Below are 20327 nucleotides of genomic sequence, written 5' to 3'. Positions count from 1 at the left end.
CTTTCTGGAAGTTTTAAAATGCTATGGTAACTAAAGGACTGTTGATGTAATGTTGCCTTTCTGAAAGTTTTAAAAAGCTATGACAACTAAAGGACTGTTGATACAATGTTGCCTTTCTGAAAGTTTTAAAAAGCTATGACAACTAAAGAACTGTTGATTTAATGTTGCCTTTCTGAAAGTTTTATAAAGCTATGGCAACTAAAGGACTGTTGATTCAATGTCTATGGCAATTAAAGGACTGTTGATTCAATGTTGCCTTTCTGAAAGTTTTATAAAGCTATGGCAACTAAAGGCCTACCGATTCAATCTTTTATGCCAAGGTTTTACACTGGTAGAGCAACAAAAGGATTACTGATTCCATGTTTTCATGCTGAATGTTTTACACTGCTATGGCAACTAAAGGACTACTGATTCAATGTTGTCTTTCTGAGAGTTTTTATTCAGGTCAGCTTACAATTTGTTTAATATTATAGTGAAATAAATACAACAATAACACAATTAATGTTGGATAAATGAAAACGAAGAAATGTGTTTCTATTCAGCCCAAGTTTTTATTCCCTTTAAGACAATCTGACAGGTGAGCAGTTTGGTATTTGCAGGAATATCTGCATAACCACATTTCCATGACTACCAGGCATAACAACGGTTGTTAAGACAACCAGATATTATACCATCGAAAATGAAATGATGTTAAAAATGAATATTTTTTCATAATATTTTGTTTCCACCTCTATTTTGCTGTGTGGAATTTACAATGGTTGACTGTCCTTGTATGAAACAAGATCACATTCGAAAATTTGCCACCTATAGTTCCAATGTAATAGTCTACAAAGAATGACTTTTCAAGTCAAGAAGTATATGATATTAAATACTGAAAAATATGATGTAATAAATAAGTGATAAAAGACTGGACTTCTAGTTAACAGCTTGATGGTAGTTTACTTTCACAGAAAGTTGGAATTACGATGGTTTGATCAAATCAAGCAGTGACAGCCAACCACTTCACAGAAAATGTATTAACAAATGTGAAACTTATGACGCAACAAACGTAGCACATTACTGAAAGACTTAGTAACTTTGTTTTGTGCAAAAAAAAATGGTTCTCTTTATAAGGAGGGGGAAGTCATGAGAGAAAAATGTGTGAGAAACTAACTACATTTAATGGTGACCACACCCATTTGAACCCAGTCAGAGGATGTGGGGTGTGAACTGTTACAGATGAATTTACTTTCTATGCAAAAATTGAAGAGTTTATCACAGTCTTATAAATAAATAAATAAATAGATAATAACAAATGTGAAATTCCCATGATTAGCTAAGTAAAATCTACCTGTGTATTAATGAGGAATGTTATTTGGCACAAACCAACGGTATTCTTACAGATGAAAGTTACGCCATGACTTATCACTTAAGGTCACATGTAAATAAAGCTTTAAAGAATATCTTAAACAAATGCCCATTTGAACCAAGATTAAATGACAATAAAAAGTATTTTGCTTGGATAAAAACCACAATTAAAGGTTTAACTTTTCTAAATTTAAGCTTGTAAGAGTTAAAATAGATCTTTTATGTGGTGATAAATCATGGCTGGTGACAACAGTATGTAAAATGATGATTCACCTTCCTATCACATTTGTTAAATACGCAGGGTATTGCGAGGTATTTTACCAACAACACAAGACAATATTCCAAGAGTCGCCTTGATTATTTTTCACTCGAGTCCAAGTGAAAATCATGCACAATTCTTAGAAATCTTGCATTAAATTTTATATAATGCACCCAGCTTGGTAACCAACCAAAACAGTCGAAAGATGTTCATAAAAGTAACATTTTACATTTTCTTCAGTGTCACAGACTTCAGTGCATTTTGCATATAATCTTGTCACCAAATTAAGTAGTCTAATCTTCATTTTCTTCATTTCTTTTCACTAATATCAATTTCCAAACAGCTGTCAATGGAAAATTTTTAAATTTCAACACGATTTTAAAGGATGTTACTTTTGAGAAACACTGCCTGACTGGCACAACGAAAAAGAAAAGTTTCATGATCCTCAGATCTATAAATAGTAACAAAACAAGACGTCATGGAGATATAAATGCAAATACCACATACACAAGTCCTAAATAACCAGTCTACTGGTCCAGAACATACCAGGAGAACCGGTCCAAACACACTATGAAAATATGTGAAAACAAACCAGTCTGCAGACCCTGCTATTTTCACATTTCTACAGCAAACAACAATATTACAGATATGCTGACCGTAAACCCAATTTAGACTACAATTCTTGTCAAGAAAAATCTAGTCATACAAGTTAGCAAATACAAATGTTTCCTTTTTTATTCTTTATCAAAGAAAAATGAGACTGGGAGTATACAGACTGGCTTGATGAACAGATCTGAGGTCAAAGTGATACATACATTAATGATCATTACTGATAAAGGGATGTAATTATAAACAATAAACAACACCATACAAATAATTCTTAGATTTTCTCAATTTTGTCTGATGAATGTATACACATATTTAAACAATTTCTGTATGAGAATTCTATAGACGTTGTATCAATATGACTGACTGAAATAATATTTTCGAGGCTAAACTATCAAAAATTCTCTAAAATTACAATTAAACAATAATAAAGTCAGAAAACCTAAAAATTATTTGCAGGTAAAAACCATCTAATGGATTAACATTTACTATAAATATAATGAAGTAAGTCCTAAAGAACTTCAAAATCTGAATAAAATGATACATGGTAGAAAACTGTAGCATTTCTAAATCACTTCCATTCAGTTGCTAATTCAGAATTAACTACCTTTGATACTATTTGTACCTATAAACTTGTCCAGTTATGTTCTGAATTCTCTTCATGCACTTAACAATTAAACAACACCGATAACTGAAAGCTTTTACAAACGAACAACCTCCAGCCAATGTCACTGCAGGCAATATCCATTCCATAAGTTCCTGCTGAATTTTCATGCATCAGTTGCAGGCAGCCTAATGCACCAGGTAACTGTATGAACTGAGACAGTAGATTCTAGAATTAATTTCTATTCCCAATGGGGTAATATGTAAGTTTATCTAAAATACAAAATTAATGCTTTTCAATTAAAGGGTAATCAAAAATTAATTAATTAATGGTCATCTTCAATGATTTAAGTCATATTAGTATGACCTTGAAATATCTGAAAATGCAAATAAGAAATTTTACAATGTGTGATCTTTTTATTTTCTTTTTAGAGAAGGTCATGACTATTTATGAGTAACTAAGATAAGAAAATGAAGGTCATCTGTGTGGGTGGGGTGAAGTAACTAATACAGTAATTCCTGAAGTTTACCTGATCATTAAAAAATTTATTTAAACCTAGCAGTTTCTACAGAACCTTGGAAATGAGTTGCTGCCTGTAAATGCTGGTATGAATTGACTGTCTTCAGCTGTAATATCTGGTTAAACCTAACTGAATACAGCTTGATTAATTAACTGTTTTACAACTGTAACAGAAATTAACATTATATGAAAAATGCTGGTAACTAACAAATTACCACGTTTGTTAAAATAATCACATGAACGAAATGTAGTAATACTATTTTCTAACATTTTCATATGAAAGCCCTCACAAGATTGTGCGGTAAAACAAACTAATCTGACTCTGTAACAATCATTAACTATACAGATAATGTTCAAATGCAAGAACTAGTATGTAACTGGTTTGTCTACATAACTGACAATTCTCAGCAACTGTCTTATGCTTCAGTTCTTAGCAAAACAAAATTTAAAACGAAACAAGCATAAAATTAGTAAATATAAAGCACTATATATTACTTTTTCTGAATAGATAAATCATTTTCAAATATAATTCTAATACAAGAAGTGTCTTGAATAAATGTACAGTAACTTCTTATAATGATATCTCTCTATTTACAAACAAAAAAACCAACACCAATAGACCAAGAAATAGTACTAGTTAAGCACTTGAAAATTCTAGCATCTAAGCTTTTTTTCTCGTTTTCTTTTTTCTTTTGTTGAAGAAATTTCTTGGTCTATTAGAAAAAAATAAATAATAATAACGTATATAATCCCTGTAAAAGTAATGAAACAATAATGTATTCACACATAACCTCACTTCTATCCAGGAGTTGTCTCCCTTGTACAACAAACAGTGCTAGGGGTGGGGTTCTCTCCTTTTAAGTCATATATAGTTATTTATAAATATCTCTGCAAAATAGAACTAACTTGCATAGAAAAATTACAATTGAATGGAAATGAAATTCTAGGACAATGCTTGTGGTCTCTAAAACTTTTAAAAGTGAATTTTCTCTTCTGTTTACTGAGACAAAATATAACTAAAACAATTTTTATTGTAAATTCATAAAATCTAAAACAGTGTTGTTTCAATGAGCCTATGGCACAACCTATATAGAGGTATGTTGTATCAACATGGACTGCACCAACTAGCACATTTTCTGGATGGTACAAAATTCTGGATGAAACAAGATGCTATATTTACATGTATGACCTTATGAAGGCTAAAATATTGATCAAACAATCATAAAGTTATAATCTTATAATAAAATTCAATAAAACATTTAAAATTGTGATTATTAATGTGAATGAGAAAAGGCAGGCCCATTTCAGGTTGTATGTTTATACTGGTGATATATTAACATTTAATAATGATTATCACAGTTGTTTTAATAGCTTTAAGCGATGCTATGTATATATTATACCAAGCTGGTATCATAGTTTCACCCCCACCCCACCCCTTTCTAGCATCCATGTTCAATCATCCTTACACAACTATCACATGCACTGAGAACATATATCCTGTGCACTGACAACATTTCATGTGCACTGAAAACACATTAAGTGCACTGAATGAATATATCAAATGCACTGACCACATATATCACATGCATTTATTGTTTGCATTGTATATCATATGCACTGACCAAATATATCTTGTGCACTGACCACATATATCACGTGCACTGACCACGTTTCCAGGTAAATGATCTGAAAGACCTAGTAGCTGGTGACAACGGACTATGTATTTCTTACACTACTCAACAAAGTTTAAGCAGCTAAATAGTAATTCTGTAACAATGCAACTGATCTACTATTCATAATAAAATCCCATTAGTTCGTAAGTCATTTTTAAACTTCAAATTCTGGGGAACTGGATATTCAGAATGTATTGTCAGTTTCATACAGCCAAAAGAAGGCTCATTTTGTATCTTTTAATGTCAAAATCATAATCTTTTTACTTAATTTCCCAATGTGCCTTTAAAATTTGAAGTTTGCTATGTAATACAGCACAAATCACATTTGATTTGCAGGAAAAAAAACACCAGCCAAATACTGCTATGCATAACCCAAGGTAAAATAAACTCTTTCTCCTCTTCCATATTTTTGTAAAAACAACTTATAGCTGCCTAAACTCTGGCGAGCAGTAATATTTTAACACTGGCTTGATTCTGAGTGATGAATAACAATATCAATGAATAGCTAATAGCTAATGACATATAAACACATGGGCTGAAGTTATCAATATTTTTTTTAATAAGATATAACACCAAGTACACTACTTCTAATCATCAAATATTAAAATTATCAACAAGTTCTTTGATTTCATAATTTTGTTTTTGCCCATTATTGTAAATTTTCTTTCTTAGTGTTTCAAGAGAAACTCATAGTGTTGTTGTTGAAGATAAATATTATTTGACGAATAAAACTAATGTGCATTGTTTTATATGATCTATAACAACAAAGTGAAACAAAAATAGGCAAAAAAAGAAGAAATATCCCTAATACTTCAATCATTTAAGAACTAAAAACAATATTTCTCAACATTACAGTCACTATGCATCTTGATAAAAGCAAGTAAAAACGTAGACAAGGAAATTATCCGTAGGTCGCTGCCTGAGAACGGCAGCAGTTAGTTATAGAAATATTTCTGGAAAAAAATCAATGACCAGGATTGAAGTATAAGGGAGAAAGGGAAAATAACATGTTCTAGTCGGCTCACACGAAAGTAAACAGAAATAAACAGCTACCCGTTACATGTTTCTAAGAAACAATACATAGTTTCTGGTTATAACATCGGCCTCTAACACAGACAAGAATGAGGTTACTTCAGTTGTACAAAACAAAAAAAATATCCAGCTCAGTTTACAACTATACAAAAACGACAACTTTATTTTTCTAAACTATTACTGATTATCATCAGTACATAGTGCTCTTTTTTACAATTGCAAACCTGATTTTGTTTTATCAAAAAAAATGTGAATTTGGGGGGAAAAATTAATAGTAAAAAAAAAATGTGATACCATATTTTTTAGTGATAGCAAAACCCCAACTACTGCAATTTCTTCACAAATTAAGTGCTTGTTTACTTTCAGTGGATCTCCCAGAATGCCATGCTGTTGAATAGTGAGTGTCTTATAGTCTGTAGCAATAGCTTAACAATGTGGGTTATCACTAATTAAAAAAAAAAAAAAAGATAAAAAAAGACAAAAATACTACACAAGAGCCACACTTGGGCTGGTATTAAATTAATATAGATACCACACACGCAAAACGCACGAGAATCGTGATTATACATAAGTCTGTAAAACATTAGCTCCATAACAAGGTACTTAAATAAGATTTAACAAATTTGACTAAACAATTATATATTAACAAATTATTATATTATCCTATTCATAGGTCTATATAATATGTATATATCATAATACAATATCTATATTTAGATTGAATAACTACTATAAACAAAAAAAACCTCTAACTACAATGCATACAGTGTATTCATCCCTAGAAATTAATTCAATAATAATTTTAAAGTGGAGAAACAAAACAAAATTCCACAACAATCATGAATAAAACAGTCACTGTTTTAGGTGCTTATTTATGCAAGATAAAATGCTATGCTATCACTTATGACAAACTAAAACACATGGGTGTACTACCCATGACTCCTGAAACAGCTCTTGTAATATTTACACATCATAATAATAACTACATCCTCCATTACCTCAAGTCGAAAAAAAATGGAACATTCCATGATAAAAATGAACCAATCCTCTGTGATGATTACGATGCTCTGTGATGGTTTAAGTACATGTGTACTAAGAAATGGCGAAGAGAGATCTGTACCTATACTCCTATGTATATACATATGCACAATAACCGCAAGTCCACTTGAATAATTTATATAGTCCACTATAATAGACGAAAGCATGCAGGTGAAACTATTACATCAACATCAAATCAAAATGGCATGCACAAGTGAGTTCAGGTCACCATGGCTACAAAAGAATATCAGAAGAGTCTATGGCGAATCTATCGCCACTGTAGTGCACTTGACTATGCCTCAAGAGTTACACAAAAATGATGAGAAGTTAATGTTAGTTTAAATATTGGTGTAAATCAGTTTTTAAAGCCTAAGAAATTATATAAATCCTAGCGAGCAGAAGCTTGTGCTTGTCTAGCGCGTTTAATTTCTTCTTGTTGTATACGTTGTTGTATAAGATACTGTGCTTTAGTGATGTTGTTTGGGGTTCCAGTAATGGTAACAATTCTATTTCTCGTGCCAGGCATATAAACACCCTTCTTCGAGATCTGTATGTTGGTTTGAGTATACTGCTGTAATTCAACAATTCCTTTTCCACCTGGGCCTAAAATGGCCCCTACTATACTTTCTGGAACTTCTAAATCTTGTTTAGCCGTGGCTGATTTGTCCCCTTCAGTAGGACTATACATTCCAGTTCCCAAACCAAATGAATTCTGGTTGATGTTTATACTTGGTGATCTCTCCCCAGCTAATTGCTGCGGAGCAAATCCTGGTTGTGCACCTGGATAGCCAGGGGCTGTATATGATTCGTTCAACATTGGACTTCCACCATATCGCTCCTGCTGCATACTCGGAGAAGAGCTTCCAAACAGACTAGAGTTGGCCGCCGTTGACCCTGAACTTCCTAAACCTGATGATCCGCTACCAACTGGTCCAAAAAGACTTCCAGATGATGTGGGAGTACTCATCATATAACCTTGCTGGGGATTTTGTGACGGAGTACCAGCTGCTGTTGTCATCATCCCCTGCGCTTGTGCACTAGTCAGACTCATCTGTTGAGCCTGCTGAACATTCTGTTGCTGTCCACCCATGTTTACTCCCATTCCTAAAATACCATAATTTGCAAGCGTGTTCATAGCAGAACTTATTTCTTCTGTAGCCTGGTCCGAGTAACCACTACTTCTCAATGTCATTCTTAAATTTTCTAATGCAGCAGGAGTTATCGCTCCGCCTGCTAATAAACTTCCTATATTCATATTTGGTACTCCTCCCATATTACCTCCGAATGCATTTGGATTAAATCCGAAACCAAATGTAGCACCACCAGCAAAATTGTTATTACTAACACCAGTTAATTCTTGTGTTTGGTTCTGCATGAAGTTTGTGTTGGCAAACGGTGACCCTGTTGGGTTCGCACTTGCCACCGGGCCGGTGTAATCTGCATAGCTTATATTTGGACAACTACCACTCTGTGGATCTTCAACAATTTTCTGTAATATCAGGTCCACAGCTTTTTTATTATTTTCTAAATCACCTGAAATACAGATAAAAAAAAAAATAGCATTACTTTAAACTCAACAGGTATTAATGGTACAGAACTTACATAATATTAATTTCTTAAGTAGAATTCTACTACAACTATATTATTTTCCTTCCAAAAAGGATACTGTATTACTTCAACAGCTGAAATTAAAACAAGAGGGCCATGGTGGCCCTATACTGCACACCTGAATAAATGTTCCAGTTGGTTACTTCAGGTTTTAATTTATGTACTTTAAAGTGAAATATCGCAATTTTACTATATCAAGGCTTATCAGTCTGATGTTACTTGACCAATCTTGCAAATTAATGAAGTTGATAGAGATCTTGCAGCTATATAATGTTGTGTGTTTCATGAAGTTTGGTTAATAAATGTTGATGCTAATGCAAGACCCTCATTTGTGCTTCAGAATACTGACCTTAGTTTCCCCAAATGGATAAAAATAGTTTTTATCCTACTTAAGTTGTAACATCTAAGAGTGAAATTGTAAACTTAAGTGTTGGTACACAAATTTTGTTGTCCAAGGACAATTCATACAGAATTATTACTGTTGTTTTTCTTTTAGCAATCCCATGATTTCAAAATGTCTGTCAATCCCCTGGCCCATTTGACCAAAGTAAAGTAGGACCTGTAATGTGCAAAAAATGTATAATATGGAGATTTCAACTACATAAAGGACCATAAAAAGGACCATAACTCCGATTAGTTATTGAAGCAATCGTGCTTATTATGAAGTAGGTCGGTGTTCTTGTATATTCTATGCGAGTTTCAGTAAGATTTCCAAAGAAATGTGGCTGCTGCTGTGTTAATAATGTGAAATATGTTTATGGAGCAATCTTGTCCATTATCAAACATGTGATTGTGTAACTTTATATATTCTGTGTAAGTTTCATGAAGATTACTGCATAAGGAATGTGGTCTCTTCCTGGGTTCATTTAATTCAAGGGCCATAACTGTTATTTCAGCAATCTTGTCCATTATCAAACTTTAACTTGATCTTGTTGCCATAAATATTACGCACAAGTTTCATCAAGACAGCATAAAAACGAGATCTCTCATGTTAGCTGAACAAATGTTTACAGAAGACAATTGGACATAAATGGATGAAGGGTGATCAAAACAGCTCACAAACTGTTCAGGTGAGCGAAAAAAATAACAGTAAACAAGAGCTGTCTCCATAGGATGACATATGCCCCCGATGGCACTTTGAATGAGTAGTTATGGCCGATGTTAGAGTTTAGGACCTTTGACCTACGGAGCTGGGTCTTGCGCGCGACACGTCGTCTTACTGTGCCACACATTCATGCGTAGTTATTTTAAAATCCATGCATGAATGACAAAGATATGGACCGGACACGCCCATCAATGCACTATCATGAAAAATGACCTTTAACGTCTAAGTGTGACCTTGACCTTGAGCTACAGACCTGGGTCTTGCGCGCGACACGTCGTCTTACTGTGGTACACATTCATGCCAAGTTATTTGAAAATCCATCCATGGTTGACAAAGATATGGACCGGACACGCCCATCAATGCACTATCCTTTAATGTCTAAGTGTGACCTTGACCTTTGAGCTACGGACCTGGGTCTTGCGCGCGACACGTCGTCTTACTGTGGTACACATTCATGCCAAGTTATTTGAAAATCCATCCATCGATGACAAAGATATGGACCGGACACGCCCATCAATGCACTATCCTTTAATGTCTAAGTGTGACCTTGACCTTTGAGCTACGGACCTGGGTCTTGCGCGCGACACGTCGTCTTACTGTGGTACACATTCATGCCAAGTTATTTGAAAATCCATCCATCGATGACAAAGATATGGACCGGACACGCCCATCAATGCACTATCCTTTAATGTCTAAGTGTGACCTTGACCTTTGAGCTACGGACCTGGGTCTTGTGCGCGACACGTCGTCTTACTGTGGTACACACTCATGCCAAGTTATTTGAAAATCCATCCATCGATGACAAAGATATGGACCGGACACGAAAATTGCGGACAGACTGACAGACTGACAGACCGACAGACGGACAGACGGTTCAAAAACTATATGCCTCCCTTCGGGGGCATAAAAAACAGACAAGAATAAGAAAAAGATATCTTAACAAAAATTATATAATTTTGGTTCCCAATTCTTGTATTGTACAGTAAATAAGAACATCCAGAAATATTCTTAGTATCAGACGTAAGTGAATGAAAACAGCACCAACCTGCCACTGTTATACATCTTTCAGGTAGATTAGTTTCTTTTGACTTTTGGGAGATTTGAACGTAAGCACCGCTCTCTTCTTTGATCTGTTTGATATAGTTACCTCCCTTGCCTATTATCATACCCGCAGTGCTGTTTGGAACAAGAATCTTTACCTGCAAACACGTAGCACAAAATAATAACCTAATACAGAATAGTAGACACATGGACTACCTTATAGGACATTCAATTTACTGTATATAAATAAATAAATCAGCCTAACATTTAACTGCAATGTGAATATTCCCCTTTTCATAACCTTGCAAGTGTGATAAAGTAAATTTTGTACAAGTTGCAGTAGAGTTCTCTTCCAGTCCTAATCTACTCAATTTTACAAATTTTAATCACTTTTAATCAATTTGTATTGCAGAAGCATCTGCAACAGGACATTTTAATTAATTAAAGAAGCAGGGAATAAAGTCAATTACTGGTTATATAAAAATGTACAATGTACAGGATTGCACTATGTGTGTTATCCTGAAAGCATTGTCACATGATTCTAAATATTTGTATTTCAGGTCAGGCTTTTTATGAGTTATCAGTTAACAACAATGGTTGCAAAAGTTCTCGAACTGTGCATGATGACTGTTTCCATTTTTAACCCCATCCAACACCACTGCAAGGTGTTGTGGAGACTGTGCCCTTATGGTAAACTTTCTATTCTCTGGACTTGTTCAGTTATAGATTACATTAGCATATCATTTTATCAACTAGGTGTGTGTCCCTAGGACACTGGTGCCCCCCACTCCTGTCACTGTACACGGTTTTAAGACTCAAGGTTAGACCCATTTTATGCGTATTTTGACTAAGTCAAGGGCCATAACTCTGGTCTGACTGTGAGATCCAAATCAAAACTCCTGGTGCACTGTTCCCGTGCTGAATAACAATCCTTCGGGGTTTGATGACTCTGGGTCAAATACTTTTTGAAATATGAATGACACAAATTGGGACGGACGGACAAGGGCAACTCTTAAGTGCCTCCCCAAAAATATTGGGGGCACACAAAGATATCTCAACCTGCCCATTTTTTGTATGATAAAAGCTATGTCTCATTTTGAAAACATGCTGAATGTATAAATATCTGTGTACACAAGCACCAATCAATCAATTTAAGTTTCTTTAATTAAGTGCATACTGTACACTTGATTACATTTGAAGAAAGGAGTTTCTGTCCTAGACTAAATAAATGTAAACAGTCAAGTGGTTGCTTTCTAAATGAAACACAGATACATTCTAAACCTGGAGAAAAATTTCTTTTCAGTTATTCAGTTAATTTACAGTTATTGGCCAAGTTATCATATTATACCAACTTAATTTATAAGTTTTTGTTCTGTTTTGTTGGGTTTAGGACTTACTTGCTACGTAAGACTAGAACTGTCTGTTTTGTACCAGTACTAGTTTTTCTCCACCAGTAACTAACAACTTCCTCACAATCACCAATGTAAGGATGAATATCAATTGTCATAGATTGTCATAAGCACAATGCTATGCTTAAAGGATTAGGCTTGCTCTCCGTACACTAGATTGTCTTTCTGTATTTTTCTAAACAGTTATCACACAAAACTATGTCATTTTGTTCTTAAGCAAGAAATTTCACACTTTTATATACAAGTAATATACATTTACTTGTTGATGATTAGTTTTATTACTATATACACTGGGACCCCGTTATAACGCTGTCGTCGGGGTCCAAGGTTCGAGACCCGCGGATCTAGCGGGGTTAAATTTATAACGCGGGTTGATCGTATCAGCGGTATACGCAATACCCCACCCACCGGTAACGTATTATTGGACGCTGTTTTTTGTCAATAAGAAATAAGAATCGTATAAACGGGACATTTATTTACCTTAAATGCTACTGAAAAATACATTAAAAGAATTATAACGCTGTGTCATCTTCTCATTTTGTCGTGATTATAAAAGAAAATTGGATTTGTGTATCCCGGAAGTAAACATATATAACGCTGTGTGAGGAGTGCGCGGTCGTGAGGATTACATATGCACAGCAGTTGCACTGGGGGTTTATGTAACTAAAAGAGAAAAAACGCGGACAGTCTTAAAAAAATTAATTTTGAATAGATCTACATGAAGGAAATCGATAAATAAGATAGAAAAATTTTTAATCACCGTCGTTGGTATACGATATTAAAAAGGGAGCACATTCTCAGAAAGGCTTTCAGTGCGTCGAATCTTGGTTATTTCCGATGAATTGAGTGTGATGATTACGAAAAACGGCTGCAGTTTATTACAAAATTCGATTTTTTATTCACTCAAGTGATCATGTCATCTGCTTAATTGGTGCAAACTTAAACGGTTTGATAGTTGACTGACCAATGTTACACGCTTGTTATGCAAACAATCTAATTTTGACACGGTACTGATTGCCTAATTGTCACATGTCTACATGTATTGAAACTTTAACAAAGGCGATACGCAAACAAGTAAGCTAGCAGACGATTATTGATTTTTGTGACAGTTGTCATGGAAAGGCGTTAAAGTACACAGTACTTGTAATTTTAACGCTGGTTATGATCAAATTAAGTAACATCCGCGGATTTTTTTTTTTTTTTTTTTTTTTTTTTGATTTTTTTTACCCACTAAACTTTGGGCGCCAAGGCCATACAGCGTTATACCGAGGACCGCGGTATATCGAGTAGCGTTATAACGGGTTTCGAGTGTACTTTTTTCTGCTTAGAGTAATAAAAACAAATTCTTTAGCCTGGACAATACAAACAAAAGCTGTCACAGGAGACAGCGCGCTCAACTATTTCGATGCTGGATTGTGAAAATGGGCACTTCTGAGGAAGTTGGAGCAGTCGCTGGAGTGTTTGACTCAATGTGGATGAAGGTATTGGACAAGAGCTTATGTTTGTGTCAAAATAATCAAGTAATAAGAGAGATAAAGTTATCAAAACATTAAATAAGTATAACTCTAAGCAAAAAGGGGCACAATTAATGAAATATTGGTGCAAGAGTGATGCACCTTGTGTCATATGATGTGGGTGATGATGTGTAACAACTACTTTAAGTTTAAATCAAATCCATTTAGTAATAACCGAGATAGAGTGTAAGTGCACCAAAACTTAAACCTGAAATTCTAAGTAAAAGGGGAGATAGTTCAGGAAATACTGGTGCTAGAGTAATGGTCCTTGTGTTATATGATGTGAATGATGATGCCGAACAACTATTTTAAGTTTGAATCAAATCCTCTGTAATAACAAGAGATATGGTGAAAATGCATCAAAATTAATCTTAAATTCTAAGTAAAAGGGGGCATTCATGAAAAATAATTCATGAAAAATTGGTGCCAGAGTTATGGACCTTGTGTCATATGATGTGGGTGATAAGAAGGAAAAACTACCTTAAGTTTGAATCAAATCCATTTAGTAATAACTGAGATAGAGTGAAACTGCACCAAAACTTTAAAAGTGAAATTCTAAGTAAAAAGGGGGATAATTCAGGAAACATTGATGCAAAAGTTATGACCCTTATGTCATATGATGTGAGTGATGATGTGGAACAACTATTTTAAGTTTGAATAAAATCCATTTAGTAATAACAGAGATAGAGTGAAAGTGCACCAAACCTTTAACTTGAAATTCAAAGTAAAAAGGGGCATAATTCACTGTAAATTGGTTCCAGAGTTATGGACCTTGTGTCATATAATGTTGGTGATGATGTGAAACAACTATTTTAAATTTGAATGAAATCCATTAAGTAAATGAGATGGGAGTAAAAGTGCACCAAAACTTTAACCTGAAATTCTAAGTCAAAACGGGAGATAATTCATGAAATATTGGTGCAAGAGTTATGGCCCTTGTGCAATTTGATGTGGGTGATGATGAGGAATAATATTTTAAGTTTGAAACAAATCCATCAAGTAATTACAGAGATAAAGAGAAAGTGCATCAAAACTTGAACCAAAGTGTGGACGCGAAAGGACGCCGACGCCGGGTCGAGTAGGACAGCTCTCCATACTTCGTCTAGTCGAGCTAAAAATACAAATAGCTTGAGAAACAATACATGCTAGCAACCAGAATCTGGACAGAAACAGTTTCGAGACAATAACCACTTTAATTTGACATTAATTATAAAACTGGTTAGTCCCCTATCATATGGATGTTCAATTTTTGTGCCTACACATTCTTCTTGCATGTAAACATTTACATAGAATTCTAAAATGATGTATCACCTTTGTCAACAAAGCACTGGGGCATGTAGATAGCATTGTGCATGCATACTAATTGGTAACAAGTGAGGAAATTTAATTCCATTTATGATTATGGCAGGAATTACTTTTTAATTTCAAGGTATTAATTTTCTATATACAGGTCTGATGATCAGCTGCTAATGATTTTGTACATGATCTATTTGATTTATTAAGTATTCATGTAAAACAAAAATCCAGTTACAGGGAGCTGGCTTCTGCTTTCATTGGTGCTTTTGACAGCTGGTTTACCAACTGACCCCCTTGGGTCTCCTAGGAAAACATAAATTTTACACTATAAGGTTGGTGTTGGTGTGGGGATGTTTTTTAATTAGTTCATGTAGCTCAAATTTCAATTTTGTCCAATGATGTCAAAGAAAAAAATGCACAGAAGTCATAGAATTTTGTCTGAAAACTGGTTCCCAAACAGTGAATCTTTGTTTTTAACCTGGCGGAAAATGACATTGGCAGTGACGAAGCAAAATCTATTTAATCCAGATCATCACGTCTTGAAAGAAATATATGATGGGAGAAAAAATGTTAGATATTCATGTTGTTGCCAAGTCATAAGATCATTTGTCACTTCATTCTAATAATAGATGCTATAATAATGCGCGTATCTTGCCACTCCACCTCATCTTCCCCCTGCAAGAACTAATTTTATATATTATGTGGCTGGTTATATATGGAGTACTGTCAGGGACTTAATTAGGTCTTATTATATACTTGACAATGACAGTAACGAGTTAAAACAATATGTAGTCCATTTACGCAGTCTTATTAATTAATTGATTTCTGTAGAACAATGGATGCTCTGTTTGGCCAATATAACACTGGTGAAAATTTTATTTGCAACCCACTTTAACAGAATTTTAAGCCTCCTATTTTAAATTTCTTTCATTAAAGATCTAAATATCTTCAGCAAAATCTTTTATTTGCTTTCATCTGTCTCAAAACAATAGCTTTTTGATAAGACCAATACCTATACATTGACCTTTTAACTGGATGGATGGGTGAATATTAAGCTGTAATCAACCAGTTACTGACTTTGATAAGGTAATTTCACAACTACTGTCTCAACACTATATATGGAATCTGGAAACGTCTGGACTTAAGGACATTGTCCTTTGTGTACCATATTAAAGAGAATGTTTTCAACATTTGCTGGCATGGGTAAAAGCAATTTTAAAACAACAAGAGCTGTTTTTAACAAGAGCTGTCCATAACAAAGCAAATGCTTCACTATTCGAATTGCTGTTCCAGAAGCAGGAATATTACCCTTAAGTATCTATAGTTTCAACCCAGTATCTGCATTAGTTTTGGAGATAGTAAATTAAATGCAAAACTTTTACCAGAAGTTTTAAGTTCACAGGGGACATAATTTGACCAAAATGAATGTCAGAGTTATGGGACTTGATGCTATCACCTAGTTTTATGATTCCGAAGACACATGTGAAGTTTCAATTCACTATCTGCATTAGTTTTGAAGACAGTAACTTGCATTTAAAACTTAAACCAAGATTTTCTAAGTCCAAAAGGAGGCATAATCTGGCTAAAATACATGTCTGAGTTATGGGACTTGACCCAGTGAGGTTGGTAATAATCCCAGAAAAAGAAAAAAAAAGTTTCAAAGGTATATGCCTTTAAATGATAGCCATATGTACTTGCATGCAAACATTTAACCAAGGTGTGACGCCGACGCCAGGGTGAGTGGAATAGCTCGACTATTCTCGAGCTAAAGATAATGCCCCCTTTTTTAAATCCCGGGATCACAGTGACCTTGACCTTAGACTTACTGACACCCTAACATAATAAGCAATCATCTTCTGAAGACTTAAAATTCCTTTTGCATTTAAATCCATCATTTAACAATTGTTCTTTTATCTATTCAGACAGAAACTACATGTTTTACTGCAGCAGACAATGCAAAATGCTTCATACATTTTCAATATAAATGGGCGCCAGATACATTAAATCACACACATCAGACACAGAAATCTCAAAAACATATTTCACATTGCTCTTCCTAAATACAACTCTCATGCACAACTTTCTCCTTGACATCTACAGCTACAATCTACTCTACAACAGCCAAGTTTCTGCAATCTACTCATAATTTTAAACAATCAATGGCAAAAGTGGTGACAAAATCAAACAAAACTCATTTCCATTTAGCTTGCTACAATATTCCATTTTTAACTATCAGATTAAATGTGTTATCGATACCAGAACTTCAAAAGTGAGATATTCCCAAATTTCAGTCATGTTCACTTCTGTCTTGCTTTCTTTAATGTATCTTTAATGTCTTATTCCATTTGCCCGTTCCATGGTTCAATATTGTCGTCACCATTTTTGCTATATCAGCACTTTCATAACAACCGTGTCAATGAAAATGTTGGCAAAATGAAAATGAACGAGGGTTTGAAATGAAATATGCATGACAATGAGAAAATGAATGAAAGGAAAAATGTATATTACATCTCGTATAATGAAGGAAAGGTTTTCCGTTTGAATTTTAAATGAAAGACATTGTATTAAGGCTTAAAAGGAAAAACTGATTCAGAATAAACAGGCTCATTATCAAAGACACCAATTTAAAGATTCATAATTGCAAACTGCTGACACACTTCTAGGATTGTAAAAGATTTTCTTACCTTGCTTTTACCTGGCAGTTTCTACACAAACTCACCTCTATCAGAATGAGAAAAGTTGTCTGTACCATAAAAAGCTAGACTAAGTTTGCAAACACTGTATTTCAACATTTTAACTCCTTGACAAATGCAAACTTCCTTTGGTAAATCAATACTGCAGACTATTTAAATTTTCAATGTAATTTCCATATTTTTACTGGGGACACACTTGTCTGTAGAAACAGTTGTGGCATAGATTTTATTATGTTTACACAGTGAATAATTTAGGAATGCATCCCAGTCTCTGATGAATAACAAGAGCACCGCAATGCAGTGCAATATACACCCAAAGGTATGACCTTTGTGTGACCTTGATCTTGAAGCGAGCCATCCGAAACATGCACTCTGCACATCGTCGCGATGTGGTGAACATTTGTGCCAAGTTTCTTTAAAATCCTTCAAGCAGTTCACGAGTTACAGAGCGGACACGAAACAAAGTCATATGACCTTTGCCCCCTAAGGGTGGCCTTGACCTTGAAGCGAGCAATCCAAAACATGCTCTCTGCACGTCATCTCGATGTGATGAACATTTGTGTCAAGTTTCTTCGAAATCCTTCAAGGGGTTCAAGTGTTACAGAGCGGACTCAAAATTGCTAACGGACGGACCCCCGGCATCATAACCTTCGGGCATATAACAATGATAAAGAAACCAATGTTTTCAGCTTGGTAATAAATAAAAGCCCGTTGAATGTTTTTTAGAAAACATAAGTAAGAAAATCTCTGGCAAATATTTAGTCTTCCCCTAAACGAAGTTGTGACAAAGTTACATTAGGTATGAGAATCTAACTGATTTACATTTAAAGCATCCATGACGGCTCTTCGAAACTGCTTTCAAATTATATTAATAACACAATGCTTTGTAATAAGTTCGATTTGCTCAAACACTTACTTACCAGCCTGACACTGAGATCAATTTGTGCCAATTCCTTGTCTTTGTAAATACTTACAACAAACACTAGGAACAAAACATTACCTACCTAAGACTCAACTGCACCAAACGAGCAAACTAGCATCTACAGTCCAGCAAAATGCAACTATGATCTTTAAATTATGTGTTTTGCTATATTTTATGTACAATTTTGGAGTACTGCAGAAACTTAGTACAGAATGCACATGGAAGATGGATGAAAACTGATGACTTACATTGATTACAGTTACCTGTCTATGTCTCTCAAAGTTATTTTTGGAGACCTCTGGTTTTGGATTGGGATCAGGTTTTTCTCGTATTTTTTCCATTATAAAATTGTGAACTTTTCTGACGGCGTCGGCACCACCCATAATGAGACAAACACGTTCTGTGGTGCCTGAAACCATATAAAGATGACATTTTTATTTATAAAAACAGCAAATAAAACATGTTAATGATTAAATAATGTTAAATAACAGCCATTGCTAGAGCTGAGTCTCATGTCTTTCAAACTTCCAAGCAGGGCATAAATTCTGCAAAATCTTTTAAACAGTTCACTCCCATTCAGGTCAAGTTATCTACCATTTATCAATATAGAATCAAGGGCAAGCATCAGAAGTCAGAACCAGACTTGTAGTTCTACTCATATCTTACACTAGACTCCTACTTCATGGCTGTCTTAAAACTTTTCAAGAACATAGTGCGTAAAATGCATGGAAACTTGTCAGCTGTAGTGACTAATAGTATGCATTTGCCATTTATACAATATACGCTGTTACACCGTGACTTGATGACTTAAGTTCTCAAGGACAGTATGTCCTTTGCCAACAAAGTGCTACATACGTCCTTGGTTGATGGGAAAAAAATATACATTTTCCACCTAACTGTTGCAGCTACCTGTTTTATCAAAAAAATGTACTTTCACAGAGTAACACTTTCATTGAACACCTAACATGTACCATAACAAACACTTGTTTTGAACTCACGCTGCAATATTTGACAACTACAATTGTATGTTTTTAAACTAACTGCCAAGTCAAACTTGCAACAAAAGATGCACAAGCAGACAGATAAATAAAAAGCTTTTTCGAATGATTTATGTAGCAAAGGATAGTTTACACAAAAATTTCTTTTATCAGAATAATAATACTGTACCTTTCAACTAAAACTCAGTGATCACACCACCTATCACTTAAGACAGTACATGTATGTATTTTATTTGCAATAAAAAGAAATAAAACACACCTTCATGCAAATAAAGCAAAACAATCAAGTAGAGAACTGCGTCTACTGTGTTGTCCAGAGACATATCGAGTCACTGTTAAATTTTTAATGGTTTCAAAAATTTTCAGATACTAATAAAGTCTTTATATAGAAACAATATTGGCAAGGGAATGTTAGCTGTAAAATGGAACTTGCAACTTGCGTGGCCTGGGATTAACAATGTGAAAAGGCATTTTTGTCTAAACAATCAATATGCTCCCTAGAAATTCCCACCAAAGACTTGTCCACTCTGTGAAAAAAGTGTGAATGGTAATGTATTTAGACAACTAATCTATATATTGATATCTGCTAAGTAATATCAATCAAGAATTTGGTCAGTGACTACAGTTTTGGCATGTACTTGTGGGAGGGAAAAAAACATGGCT

General features: G+C 34.4%; 1 protein-coding gene across 11 annotated transcripts in view; it reads right to left on the bottom strand.

The window, feature by feature from the left end:
- Positions 1-418: 418 nt before the first annotated feature.
- The window catches only part of LOC123545021 (RNA-binding protein Pasilla-like), a 53721-nt gene continuing 33812 nt past the window's right edge, over positions 419-20327 (bottom strand). For 10 of the 11 annotated variants that reach the window (XM_045331243.2, XM_045331240.2, XM_045331247.2 and 7 more), the window contains 3 exons: positions 18915-19075; positions 10837-10990; positions 419-8611 (listed from right to left, as the gene is read on the bottom strand). In XM_045331243.2, the coding sequence (XP_045187178.1) occupies positions 7467-8611; positions 10837-10990; positions 18915-19075 (1460 nt within the window). In that variant the 3' untranslated portion in view covers positions 419-7466. The remainder of the gene's footprint in view (positions 8612-10836; positions 10991-18914; positions 19076-20327) is intronic. The other variant, XM_045331241.2, reaches the window with a different exon arrangement.

Source organism: Mercenaria mercenaria, chromosome 1, assembly GCF_021730395.1.
Source record: "Mercenaria mercenaria strain notata chromosome 1, MADL_Memer_1, whole genome shotgun sequence".
NCBI classification, from domain to species: domain Eukaryota; kingdom Metazoa; phylum Mollusca; class Bivalvia; order Venerida; family Veneridae; genus Mercenaria; species Mercenaria mercenaria.
Note: the sequence above shows the minus strand (reverse complement) of the source record. Positions and strands in the feature narration are given on the sequence as shown.